The sequence below is a fragment of the Lottia gigantea genome, assembly GCF_000327385.1.
Source record: "Lottia gigantea unplaced genomic scaffold LOTGIsca_279, whole genome shotgun sequence".
In the NCBI taxonomy this organism is placed as follows: domain Eukaryota; kingdom Metazoa; phylum Mollusca; class Gastropoda; family Lottiidae; genus Lottia; species Lottia gigantea.
In genome coordinates, this window is record NW_008708895.1 from 56,073 (window position 1) to 71,581 (window position 15,509).

The following is a 15,509-nucleotide window of genomic DNA, read 5'->3' on the forward strand; positions in this document are numbered from 1 at the left end:
GATGCTTTACAAGGCTGAAAAAATTTACACAAGGCTTGAAATATGATACACGTTATATTTCACACCCTTATTTGGCACTTTATAGAACTTTTCTCACATACAGTACAATGTTTCAGTCTAGAAAGAAACTCTTGGTGTATTTTTAAAATAAGGCATGTAATTCATTGCCAGGTGTATTTTCTTCAGCCTTGAATGTGCACTACACAGAAACCCCTTGATTTTTAATGAACCCTTCCAGGCATACATGTATTAAATACTCAAGACCACATTGATTTATAATCAGAAGAGATCATTAACAGATTTAGGGGTGTTTCTAGCCACACTCTGTTAAGACTTGATGCTTTGAATATATTGGGACTAATTTTATTACAGTCAATACTTATTACTTTGTGCTCATTTTGTTTTTTCAGTCTTTGCACTCTGGTCAATTAATTTACTGTTAAGATATATAAGTTTCTACTCCAGAGATGAACTCAATCTATAGAAAAATACTATTTCTCAAGAACATATTTACTAGTAGCAAGCCCAATATCTTTCAAATATTTATAGTCAAATTACTGTATAAAAAACCAAGAGGTTCAACAAATGGCCAAATATTTAACCTGGAATCATATCTATTTAGCCTAAAGATCAACACCTAGAGTAGAAAACATCTGAACGTAATGGCATTGTAGTGAAATTAGGCCCATTATCAGCTTCTTTAGCTTATAGCTTATTATAAAACATTGTGACAATCTTTAAAGTATTATTTTTAATTAGCTTATTGTTAATGGATATATATATATATAATATGTAAGAATATCAAGTATACATTCCTAGCTCCATACATCTTGTCAGGCTTTCTTCATATCTAATTCCATACTTACTTCATTACTTCTTTCCCTATTCCAATTTGTTGTTTTTTGGTTATAAAAGATGAAATGAGAGTAATGTAGATGATTCTATGAGGCTGTGTTCAAATCTGTGCAATTTTCAACCTAAACTGATTCTGATATAAATGTACCTAATAAGAATTTGATATAAAATGAAGTATTCAGTTGTTAATTTATAATTTTATTTATGATTTTTCTCCAAATATTTCACTTCAGTATTGTAAAATATATATAAAAGCTATTCCCATATTTCTCTTGGTTTCATTTAAACTTTTCTTGTTAAATCGTCATGTAATCACCTGTTTAAATTCATTTCAATTCATTCATTACCCACTATAACGTACAATTGATGATTACTCTCTTTATTTTCAATATCAATTATCAGTTATAGTGTTGATATCAGTTATATTGTTGATATCATTTATAGTGTTGATATTAGTTATATTGTTGATATCATTTATATTTTTGATATCAGTTATATTGTTGATATCAGTTATAGTGTTGATATTAGTTATATTGTTGATATCATTTATATTTTTGATATCAGTTATATTGTTGATATCAGTTATAGTGTTGATATTAGTTATATTGTTGATATCAGTTATAGTGTTGATATCAGTTATATTGTTGATATCAGTTATAGTGTTGATATTAGTTATATTGTTGATATCATTTATATTTTTGATATCAGTTATAGTGTTGATATCAGTTATAGTGCTAATATCAGTTATATTTTTGATATCAGTTATATGTGTTGATATCAGTTATATTGTTGATATCAGTTATATTGTTGATATCAGTTATATTGTTGATATCAGTTATAGTGTTGATATTAGTTATATTGTTGATATCAGTTATAGTGTTGATATCAGTTATATTGTTGATATCAGTTATAGTGTTGATATTAGTTATATTGTTGATATCATTTATATTTTTGATATCAGTTATAGTGTTGATATCAGTTATAGTGCTAATATCAGTTATATTTTTGATATCAGTTATATTGTTGATATCAGTTATAGTGTTGATATTAGTTATATTGTTGATATCATTTATATTTTTGATATCAGTTATATTGTTGATATCAGTTATAGTGCTAATATCAGTTATATTGTTGATATTGTTGATATCGTTGATATTGTTGATATCACAATATGAAGTGGAAGGATATTACAGTTTTTCATTGAATTATAATGGGTTATTTTAATGTTTAAATAAGTGAAAATATGAAATAATTTTTTGTGTCCCCTTATATATATATATCGAAAGTCTACCCTGTTTGATATCTCAAGGGTATGCAAGTGATTTGTAGAGGTCACAAGGTTTGGTTAATAGACATATAGGAGCACTGGATCAAGGGATGAGTATTGAAATGACTCGTATACCCTTGAGATATCAGATAGGATCTTCTATGATAGTATAATTTATTAGCTTTATGTATTATTTTGTATGTTAGCACTGTAATATAGAATTTTATTGATATTTTTTGGAGTCAGCTAGAAAATACTCCAGTAGTAATTGTTTGAATTCTGAATATGTTAGTCAAGGAATAAGAAAATCCTAATGAACAATTGATCATGATAATTAGGAGTAAGTCATTTCTCTATTATCAATCCATGCATTGTTTTCTCATTAATTTATCATTATTTATTAGGTATAATCTTGATTGAGTGAGGGTTGGGGGAAAAGTTCAAATTGCTTGTGCTTTTCATGAACATTTTTTTTGCCTAATCTGTGCTCTATCTCTGTTGATCCCTGGAGATCTTATTCTCAACAGAATAAAAACATGTTGTCAAGTAAAAGAGTTCTGGTACTCTATGCCCAAGTCTATGCCCAAGTCTATGCCCAAGTCTATGTATATATGTAGATGCTTAATGCTTAAATATTTTTTGATGTAGAATAGTAGAAAAAGGCTGGTCCCCTCTTTTTTGTTTCCATCCCTTTTATTTTTTCAATTTATTGTTTTGCCAAACTTGCGTAAAATCCTTTAAAGTAGTTCAACCAGATAGATTTTAAGATTTGGTATATTGGGGTGAAAGGTGACACTGGGCGGGGAAAAGGCCAAAACAAAATTTTGAAGAATTGTTTCTTGTTTCTGAATAAAGAGCCAAAAAGTTGGATGAAAAGTTTAAATACTATTCCATGCTAAATTATTTTCTATGCTTAAAATAAAATTAAGCTGACTCCAAATGAAATGAAATAACAAGAAAAATTGTATCTATTTATATCAGTATTGGTTAATTTCTAGCCATTACTAAATATTTCAAATCCACCTAATCTATCTATATGACTGATTGAACTACTTTAAACTTAATATCAGGCTTCATGTTATATATTGTCCTATAAATTATAGATATATTTCACTTTGTATTATTATTGTTAAGTTTAAATTTGTTATTATTTTCTCATACCTCCTTATAAATGTTAAATGTTTTGAATATTAAATGTCCTGTAATGAAAATTTCAAATTGTGACAAATCCAATTATTCAGATTAAAAATTGATGAACATTTACAAAGTTACACATTCCAATTTATTGAAATTTTTAGACAAAATTCACTGGTAAAACCTAAATAGACTATTTACAGCTGATTAGACTATCTTTCACACATTCTCCCTTGAACTTATTACAAATAACATCATAATATAATAGAATAATAACTGTATATTAATAACATGAATAACCATCATTGTTTTCAGCAGGCGAACAAGATTCCTGATATTTATTCAGAAATGTGTCATGAACTGCTGAAATTGAGTAAATATTTAAACGACTATAGGCATTTTTGTGGGCCGATTCGATTAGGTAGATTAGCTATTTTGTGCGTTTGTGAGCCAGGACGATGAGGCCAATCGGTACATTTGTGAGCCAGTTTACCTAAACTGATTTGGCTAATCGTCCTAACTGTCCCAGGAGGTGGTTAGGCGATTCGATTAGGCTTTTCCAAGATGGCGGCATGTGGAAATAGCGGTCTTTCATTGGTTGTCAGTAGAGGCAGCCATATTGCCAAATCGCCGATTTGAATTTCTCATTTGTGGACCGCTGCTAATCTAAACCAAATCGTACTACCTAATCGAATCGGCCCACAAAAACGCCTTATATAAGTTGAATGATAAAAGTGGAAATCTATACTAATGCTTTATGGGTAATATTATGTATTATGTATTTAATAATAATCATGTTTATTTATTGTATATTTTGTGATGTTATAATTGTATATTTCTGTTGCCATGACAATAAACATTACTATTGTTGACATGCTTTTTTTTTAACCCTAGGATGGAATGTAATATGTTATGTTCACCTCCAGTGTAAAGTTAGATGATCTGTCCCCTTATTTTCTTGTGGTTTAGTTTTACTTACTAGTCTATCATGATCTGATTCAATTCTTCTTTAACTCGTGTTAAATGTTGAATGTGGGTTGACACTAGAAAGCAATGACCTAAAGTACTAGTGTATTGCAGTTTACAAACTTTTTATTCAGCATAGCCTATGGTTTTTATTCAAGGACATTTATGTGAATAGATTCGTTTTTTGTTTAAAAGTTTTTGAAAAAAGTCTTTGAAAATTAAGGAACCGCTTTCAGAAATCCACACAATGCGGTGCGTGTTATTTCGAACAACGATGTTTTATGATAGATTGGCTTGTACCGTATTGAACTTATTTGTAAAAAATCAACATGGCTGCGCCTTGTTAGCAGTGAAGTTCACCTGAAAACTATTAAATGCTTAGTTCTTTCTTGAATGGAAAATATTTCTTATTTTCCTAAAATCCTTAACGGTAAGTAGACTACCAGTCTTCATAAATCATAATCTTCTCATGACAGGCTTTTACTAACTGCCATCTATTATAGCTTAAAACAGGTGCTGAAAACTTGTGCTTGAAACGGGTGATCTGTGGTGAGGGTTCCATTGTCATTTGAGATGAGCAAGCAGTGAGGTGTTCCATTGTCACTTGAGATGAGCAAGCAGTGAGGTGTTCCATTGTCATTTGAGATGAGCAAGCAGTGAGGTGTTCCACTGAAGATCCAATGCAATGGTTTGACAAAATTCATGATGTTATAAACACTCAACACCATCTATCATGTCAGCTTATTACTGTATAGTATTCTATTCTAAAGGATCATTAAGTATTATGATATTACTTCTAGTTTTATTACATACTACGTTTCTAAACACATACAGGTAACATTATCAAGTCAAATGATAAACAACCAAACAACACAGGATGTATAGGTAAATCAATAGCCATAAAGTGATATAACCATAACAATCATGATTAAAGATGTGCCTATCATAACAATAGAGAATAGATGAAATACAATTACTTGGAGACAAAAACTGTAAAACAACTAAGAGCACTATCTGATAATAAAGAACACTATAACAACAAAGCAGATGATAGATGATAGAACTAAAGGGTAGGATGAAGTAGGGAGAATTATATAGCACTTAATTTTTAAATAATTGAGACCACATATTAAATATGTTTTGAAGTCACTATTCTTATTCATCTGATACTCAAGATAAGATGATATATAAAAGTAATCTGTAAATGAACTTCTATTATGAAATGTAAGAATACATAGGCTAGTAGACCTAAGTATGAGGAAAAACTTTGAACCTAAATGTTGTATTACCTGTAAGAACTAGAATCCTGCTGTAAAATATATGACAATATTTTTCCTGTTTCCACCAGCTGAGGCAAGTTACAGAATATCTATGATAAATTATCAAGGAAATTAAAACTTGTGACAATTCATTAATAAAATTGATAAGACAGGAATTTTATGATGTAGAATATAATTAGTTAATTTCATGGCAGAATTTTATGGACTATCCTTGAATTCTCACAGTCACTTTTATCATTTTGATAATTTCAGGATGTTTAGCCAGTTACCTAATTCTGGGTAGCTGTAGCTCTTTTTCATTCTATAAGGAAAAGTATTGTTAGATTTGTTCATCACGTGATGTGAATATCTTTGGAAACACAAATTTGTTGTTTTTTAAAATGGCTGAAAATAATTCTATTGAAAGTGATGGTGTGGATAATTTAGGATTTGATTCGGAACAAAATGATAATGATGTGGAATTTATGGATAATTTATCCACTAAAGATTTAAACATTGATTTAAATATTGTTATTATGGTTGATCAGGATGAAAGATCAATAACTGAATGCGCCTGTGATAGTGAAAATAAACCAGAAAATAATGATAATAATAAACAATTGAAGGAGGAGATATTAAATAATTCATATAAAAAGGAAAACGCTATTATGGAGTCAGTGACAATAAATAAGAGTTCGTATGTTACTCAAGATGATAACAAGACAGTGTCTAATGTAGGTATTATTGAAAATAATCAAATAATTTCTAACAGTATTCAATTAACATTGTAAGATTTGACTGCTGAATCACTTAAAGATAAACTTTGAAGCCACATTAGAATTCAAGAAAAATTGATTATTTTATGCAAGAATAATGAAAAGGAAATGGGCAGACATTACATAAATTATAAAGAAATATCTGTGATTCTGATGAAAAGGGCTACTTTCTTACTCTTGAAACTAAGTGAAACACATTGACTGGTACCAGATGTTTATATAGGTAGTCAATCTGTATATTTCATTTAATTAGTATAAAGAATTTAATTAATATACCATACTAATATCAATTGCTTGGAACAGTGAATATAAATAGTTATAGATGTATAAGTATATTACGGAGTGAATATATGATACATAGTTTATTTTATCTTGTTGAATTTGGACAGTTATATATGCTATATATTGATTATATTATATTGATATATGAGGTTATTTTTATTTAATCAGGCTATAAGAGCTGTATACATGACAGATCAATAATATTATCATAAAAACTCACTCTTACTTACTATATATATTGAAACAACTTGGTTTTATTCAAATCACTGTTTTAAGTCTCATCGAGGACGTGGGTTATAAAGATTGATGATAAAACAAAAGAGTGAATATAAATGTTAAAAGGGATATATTCAGGGATTATGTAATTTTCATACAGTTATAGTACTGCTGAAGACTATTTCTATTGTTTTAAAAATGGTGAACCATGTGCTATAAGATAATTTATTGATTTATTTTGAATGATTAATCTTTAAAGAGTACATAATTAGTTCATTTCCATCCTTAATCAAAGATGCTTATTGATATTTACAGAAAAACAACCCATCAAAAACCAATGAAAAGAAAACTAAAATGGAAAGACCACATAGAAGACTTGTGGAATTTGAAAATGAGTATAAGAAAGATCTAGAAAAACTCACGTTATGTACACGATTTAAAACATGGGTGAGAAGAAAAAGGGAGAGAACCAGTGCTAAAAAGATATTCTTGAGTAACCTCCCTTTTATAACTATGTTACGGAATTATAAAAGATCTAATTTGATGCCTGATTTAATAGCTGGTTCTACAGCGGGTGCCATGATGATTCCACAAGGTAAAACATTTATACCAGGGGCTGTGTGGGGTTAGATAGACCAGGGGCTGTGTAGGGATTGGATAGACCAGGGGCTGTGTGGGGGTTGGATAGACCATAGGCTGTGTGGGTTTGGATAGACCAGGGGCTGTGTGTGTTTGGATAGACCTGGGGCTGTGTAGGGGTTGGATAGACCAGGGGCTGTGTGGAGGTTAGATAGACCAAGGGCTGTGTGGGGTTGGATAGACCAGGGGCTGTGTTGGTTTGGATAGACCAGGGGATGTGTAGGGGTTGGGTGATTTATATTTATCACTCCCTTGCAGACAGAAGCAATGAAGGGATATTTTTCCACTATTTATCTTAAAATATATAGGCTATATGTCTTTGATGGTAAAATGATAAAATTGCTGAGATGAAATTCAAATATTTAAATATGTATCAAACTAAAAACTAGTATAGCAAATCAATAACAAATAACCAAGCAATCAGAAGTTTGGAAATCTGAAAGATGACAACAACTGATCTAATTTGACCCAGAACCAGATTTTAATGACTGATTGTTTTATTTCAGGAATGGCATTTGGTGCCTTGTCTACACTACCTCCAATTGTAGGTCTTTATATTTCTTTGTTTGCTCCATTAACCTACTTCTTCCTCGGAACTTGTCATCAAATTTCTATGGGTAAGTATAAATTAGCTGTGAATAAAAATATCTAATATTGAGACTTAAAAACTGTAAATAAGTAACTTGTAATTATATATTTTATTCTAACTGTTTTTATTACAGGTTGTATAGCAGTGTTAAGTTTAATGATGGCAGACGTATTAGATTTATATGATGCTAATATTAAATCTGTGAATTCAGTTCTCTATTCCGTGATGAATTCCACTATCAGTAATACAACTGATATAGATAATGGTATTATATCTGATATACAGACTAAACGTATTGACGTAGCGTGTTCTGTTACGTTTATAGTTGGTATGATAACTGTACGTTTATTTCTTCTATAGTTATAGGACATTGAGACAGACTCGTAGGGAGAGGATGTTGTCATGACAAGTAGAGTCACCCTGAGAAAAAACTCAATTCAATATCCAAACTACTGGCTTATTGAAATGGTTGAAGATAACAGTTGTATTGTGCCATTAATATTCCTAATCATTGTGTGAATTGTAGTTTTGATATTGTGTATGTGTGTACATGTATTTATTTTGATGTATATTTCAGATATTACTATCCAAGCTAGGACTGGGTTTTGTGACATGTTTTATGTCCAACTCTCTAATAACAAGTTTTACTGTTGGTGTTTCTATTCATGTTTTTACTAGTCAACTTAAAAATGGTCTGGGTTTAAAATTAGAGAGAGAGACTGGATTATTTAAATTACCAAAGGTGCGTTTTAAAACTTTCATTAACAGAAAATGAGATAAATCTTTGGATTAGGAGAGGTCTTGACATGGACTGAAATATCCTTTCATAGGTACATACTTTTGTTACCCTGGTTCAACATTTCATAAGCACAGGTAAAATTAATTATTTTAAAGTATCACTCAAAGATGAACCCTATTGAAAATCAGAAAAATTGAGATATACTTGTTATGAGTGATTGCCCTTGTTGTAAATTATATTCTGAAAAATGATATTAATATTAGTAATGAAATAGAATAACTATTTTCTAGACGTGGTATAATGTCTGTGCTCATTTAACGGAAGCGAATATAGCCACTCTTATAACCTGGATATTATGTATTATTATAATTTATCTGGTGAAAGCTCAGATTAATGATCGGTTTAAAAACAAAATGAAGATTCCAATACCAATAGAACTTATTATGGTATGTATCTCTATGTATCTCTATTCTAATAGAACTTATTATGGTAAGATCCCTAGTCTAATAGAACTTATTATGGTATGTATCTCTATGTATCTCTATTCTAATAGAACTTATTATGGTAAGATCCCTAGTCTAATAGAACTTATTATGGTATGTATCTCTATTCTAATAGAACTTATTATGGTATGTATCCCTATTCTAATAGAACTTATTATGGTATGTATCCCTATTCTAATAGAACTTAATATGGTATGTATCCCTATTCTAATAGAACTTATTATGGTATGTATCCCTATTCTAATAGAACTTATTATGGTATGTATCCTTATTCTAATAGAACTTATTATGGTATGTTTCCCTATTCTAATGGAACTTATTATGATATGTATCCCTATTCTAATAGAACTTATTGTGGTATGTATCCCTATTCTAATAGAACTTATTATGGTATGTATCCCTATTCTAATAGAACTTATTGAGGTATGTATCTCTATTCTAATAGAACTTATTATGGTATGTTTCATTTAAACACATTTCTTTCCTGTGGAGTCCAATAAATATGATGTATTTGGAAAAATAGAGTTCTAAAACTGGTTTTCTATTTTAGGTAATCTTTGGAACATTGGCTTCTTATTATATTGGTTTAAATGAACAATATGATGTTAAAATAGTAAAATCCATACCTAAAGGGTAAGAAAAGGCTTTTATTTTACTACATCTACTGTATCCCTGGTCCCAACATTCAGCTAAATAATTCCATATTCCCTTATATGTATATTTGATCATCTCTTATTGTAGATTTTACTCTAGGTATGAATCTTCAATAGGACAGCTGGTTGTGGAAGTTGGGGGTTAACATTCCAATATTAAGATTGAAGATGAGCATGCTAGCTCACTGTACTGTAATATTTAACAGTTGACAACTATTTACTTACTAACAGTCCTGTTAATGAAGTTATATCAGAAATAGATCTCAGAAACTTGAAGTGAGTTTTTGTCAAAAGTCATGGTTTTTATACGCCCACATCTCTCTATGTGGATGTATATTGTCGGCACCCCTTTCCGTCTGTCTGTCCGTCCGTCCGTCCGTCCGTCCGTCCGTCAACATTTGCTTGTAAATGCTCTAAAAATTAGATTTTTTGATGGAATCAAGATCAAGTTAGAATTTGAGCTATTTTCGACCGTTAGAAGCAGAGTTATTGCCCTTACCATCCGCAGGCCGTGGTGGGCGTATATGGCTGTGGTCCACTATCTTTTATAATTTCAGTATCCCAGTTCCTAAAGTACCGAGTTTAACTCTAGCTACCGACTATCTCGGTGACGGTATACTGATAGCTGTAGTCTCTTACGCCCAGACTGTAGCTCTAGCTAAAACATTTGGTTTGATGCATAAATACGAAATCAACCCTGATCAGGTAAGACTTGATAAACAAGGCTTATTATGATATTTATATAAGCTTACACTTAATAATGTGACCTGCGTCTGTCCAGCTAACTTGTCTAGTCATAGGGTTTTTTCCATGAAAGAATTCAGTGATGAGAAAATGAATTTATATATAAACTATTGGTTGATTTCTTGTGAACTATTGGTTGATTCCTTGTGAATTATTGGTTGATTCCTTGTGACTATTGGTTGATTCCTTGTGAACTATGGGTTGTTTCCTTGTAAATTATTGGTTGATTCCTTGTAAACTATTGGTTGATTCCTTGTAAACTATTGGTTGTTTCCTTGTGAACTATTGGTTGATTCTTTGTGAACTATTGTTTGATTCCTTGTGAACTATTGGTTGATTCCTTGTGAACTATTGGTTGATTCCTTGTGAACTATTGGTTGATTCTTTGTGAACTATTGGTTGTTTCCTTTGTGAACTATTGGTTGTTATGAGTGGAGGTATTATAGATATATCTATTTATTACATTGTAATATAATATCCTGATATCTCATGTAGTTTATTATTTTTATGATATATTATATTTAGTCATTATAAATATCTACTGTATTTGTAGGAAATGTTTGCTTGTGGCGCCGCCAATGTTGTATGTTCGTTATTTTCTGGTTATATTACGGCAGCGTCTGTCTCTAGAAGTGTGGTTGTTAATGGAGCTGGTGCCAAAACACAGGTAAATATGTGGTCATAGTAAAAATGGCCATAACCAGAGGTCTAGAATGATTTCATAAAGTTGGTGGGAGAATGAGCCAGCTTGGTAAGAATGAAATTGGATTAAATTGAGGGTTGTCAAAAGCAGGCATAATCCTTGTTCTAATATCAACTCTTCATTACAACTATGATATAAATATTAACAAAAACTGGTCTATAAATTGGTGCGTATAGCACAGGTTTGGTATTCAGCTAATGAGTTACGTAGTAAACTATTTATTATATTAATTATATTTCAGTTCCAGTCATTAGTAGCGTGTTCTATTGTATTATTAGTTATTGTTGTTTTAGCTCCGTATTTCTTTCATCTACCATTAGTAAGTACCGCCATTTCTTCCTTATCTTTTGAATACCAACATGAAATGTATCCAGGGACTACAATGCCGTTTATTAGGTAAAAAGTAACACTTCAAGATGCATAGATATATCATGCCAGCACTATTTACGTCCTGGAGAATAGTACTACTTCTGGACAATGGGATTTCTCAGTTAGTAGCAAGTTTAAGTTTGGTCACAGCAGCATGGATTAGTTCTCAGGTATCAATGCAACAGTAGCAACTATTATTTGTGTTGATATATTTCAGTGTGTATTAGCAGCTATTATTTGTGTTGATATATTTCAGTGTGTATTAGCAGCTATTATTTGTGTTGATATATTTCAGTGTGTATTAGCAGCTATTATTTGTGTTGATATATTTCAGTGTGTATTAGCAGCTATTATTTGTGTTGATATATTTCAGTGTGTATTAGCAGCTATTATTTGTGTTGATATATTTCAGTGTGTATTAGCAGCTATTATTTGTGTTGATATATTTCAGTGTGTATTAGCAGCTATTATTTGTGTTGATATATTTCAGTGTGTATTAGCAGCTATTATTTGTGTTGATATATTTCAGTGTGTATTAGCAGCTATTATTTGTGTTGATATATTTCAGTGTGTATTAGCAGCTATTATTTGTGTTGATATATTTCAGTGTGTATTAGCAGCTATTATTTGTGTTGATATATTTCAGTGTGTATTAGCAGCTATTATTTGTGTTGATATATTTCAGTGTGTATTAGCAGCTATTATTTGTATTGATATATTTCAGTGTGTATTAGCAGCTATTATTTGTGTTGATATATTACAGTGTGTATTAGCAGCTATTATTTGTATTGATATATTTCAGTGTGTATTAGCAGCTATTATTTGTGTTGATATATTTCAGTGTGTATTAGCAGCTATTATTTGTGTTGATATATTTCAGTGTGTATTAGCAGCTATTATTTGTGTTGATATATTACAGTGTGTATTAGCAGCTATTATTTGTGTTGATATATTTCAGTGTGTATTAGCAGCTATTATTTGTGTTGATATATTTCAGTGTGTATTAGCAGCTATTATTTGTGTTGATATATTTCAGTGTGTATTAGCAGCTATTATTTGTATTGATATATTTCAGTGTGTATTAGCAGCTATTATTTGTGTTAATTTACGAGGAATGTTCTGGAAATTAACACAACTAAATCCACTTCGTCGACAATCAAAAACAGACTTTGTAAGTATCTTTTTAACTTTTTAACAGTTCAACAGCTCAACAGTTGCAGACATAATTTACATTTCATTTCAATAGGAAGCCTAATTAAATAGTGGATGGACAAATGTATTTATTATTACTGTTTTCTATTTATTTATAAGAATTCATAAATTCATGTGACCCCCAAAATATAAACACGAATATGATAACACAATAAATCATTTCTCTTGATAACACTGTCTGTATGAACATGTGAAACGAAATAGTATATATATATATAGTGATTCCATATAATATTTGATAACACTGTCTGTATGAACATGTGAAACGAAATAGTATATATATATATAGTGATTCCATATAATATTTGATAACACTGTCTGTATGAACATGTGAAATGTTGAGTTAATAAATACAGAAATAGTATATCTATATATCTAGTGATTCTTTATAATATTTGATAACACTGTCTGTATGAACATGTGAAATGTTGAGTTAATAAATGTTAGAAATAGTATATCTATATATCTAGTGATTCTATATAATATTTGATAACACTGTCTGTATGAACATGTGAAACGAAATAGTATATCTATATATCTAGTGATTCTTTATAATATTTGATAACACTGTCTGTATGAACATGTGAAATGTTGAGTTAATAAATGTTAGAAATAGTATATCTATATATCTAGTGATTCTTTATAATATTTGATAACTCTGTCTGTATGAACATGTGAAGTGTTGAGTTAATAAATGTTAGAAATAGTATTTCTATATATCTAGTGATTCTATATAATATTTGATAACACTGTCTGTATGAACATGTGAAACGAAATAGTATATCTATATATCTAGTGATTCTATATAATATTTGATAACACTGTCTGTATGAACATGTGAAGTGTTGAGTTAATAAATGTTAGAAATAGTATATCTATATATCTAGTGATTCTTTATAATATTTGATAACACTGTCTGTATGAACATGTGAAACGTTGAGTTAATAAATGTTAGAAATAGTATATCTATATATCTAGTGATTCTTTATAATATTTGATAACACTGTCTGTTTGAACATGTGAAACGTTGAGTTGATAAATGTTAGAAATAGTATATCTATATATCTAGTGATTCTTTATAATATTTGATAACACTGTCTGTATGAACATGTGAAATGTTGAGTTGATAAATGTTAGAAATAGTATATCTATATATCTAGTGATTCTTTATAATATTTGATAACACTGTCTGTTTGAACATGTGAAACGTTGAGTTGATAAATGTTAGAAATAGTATATCTATATATCTAGTGATTCTATATAATATTTGATAACACTGTCTGTATGAACAGGTGAAACATTGAGTTAATAAATGTTAGAAATAGTATATCTATACATCTAGTGATTCTTTATAATATTTGATAACACTGCCTGTTTGAACATGTGAAATGTTGAGTTAATAAATGTTAGAAATAGTACATCTATATATCTAGTGATTCTATATAATATTTGATAACACTGTCTGTTTGAACATGTGAAACGTTGAGTTAATAAATGTTAGAAATAGTATATCTATATATCTAGTGATTCTATATAATATTTGATAACACTGTCTGTATGAACATGTTAAACGTTGAGTTAATAAATGTTAGAAATAGTACATCTATATATCTAGTGATTCTATATAATATTTGATAACACTGTCTGTATGAACATGTGAAACATTGAGTTAATAAATGTTAGAAATAGTATATCTATATATCTAGTGATTCTATATAATATTTGATAACACTGTCTGTATGAACATGTGAAATGTTGAGTTAATAAATGTTAGAAATAGTATATCTATGTATCTAGTGATTCTATATAATATTTGATAACACTGTCTGTATGAACATGTGAAATGTTGAGTTAATAAATGTTAGAAATAGTATATCTATATATCTAGTGATTCTTTATAATATTTGATAACACTGTCTGTTTGAACATGTGAAACGTTGAGTTAATAAATGTTAGAAATAGTATATCTATATATCTAGTGATTCTTTATAATATTTGATAACACTGTCTGTTTGAACATGTGAAGCGTTGAGTTAATAAATGTTAGAAATAGTATATCTATATATCTAGTGATTCTTTATAATATTTGATAACACTGTCTGTTTGAACATGTGAAACGTTGAGTTAATAAATGTTAGAAATAGTATATCTATATATCTAGTGATTCTTTATAATATTTGATAACACTGTCTGTTTGAACATGTGAAACGTTGAGTTGTAAATGTTAGAAATAGTATATCTATATATCTAGTGATTCTATATAATATTTGATAACACTGTCTGTTTGAACATGTGAAACGTTGAGTTAATAAATGTTAGAAATAGTATATCTGTATATCTAGTGATTCTTTATAATATTTGATAACACTGTCTGTATGAACATGTGAAATGTTGAGTTAATAAATGTTAGAAGTAGTATAAATGGTATATCCAAATATCTAATACTTCTATACCTAACTATTAACACTTCTATTTATCTATTTATATTGTAGACGGTATGGCTGGTAACTTTCCTAGTAGCTGTATTTGTTGATGTGATACCAGGTTTATTAGCTGGAATAGCTGTCTCTTTCTTACTTATTATAATTATCACACAACAGTAA

The 15,509-nt window shown here is 29.6% G+C and overlaps 1 protein-coding gene across 1 annotated transcript; it reads left to right on the top strand.

Moving 5' to 3' along the window:
* Positions 1-7,268: 7,268 nt before the first annotated feature.
* Positions 7,269-15,509, top strand: LOTGIDRAFT_145007 (hypothetical protein; the record flags this gene model as incomplete). Its single annotated transcript, XM_009056447.1, has 11 exons — positions 7,269-7,350; positions 7,901-8,015; positions 8,136-8,322; positions 8,561-8,725; positions 9,013-9,168; positions 9,776-9,858; positions 10,436-10,583; positions 11,176-11,289; positions 11,567-11,644; positions 12,770-12,865; positions 15,399-15,509. The coding sequence occupies 11 exons, from the start codon at positions 7,269-7,271 to the stop codon at positions 15,507-15,509; spliced, it is 1,335 nt and encodes a 444-aa protein (XP_009054695.1).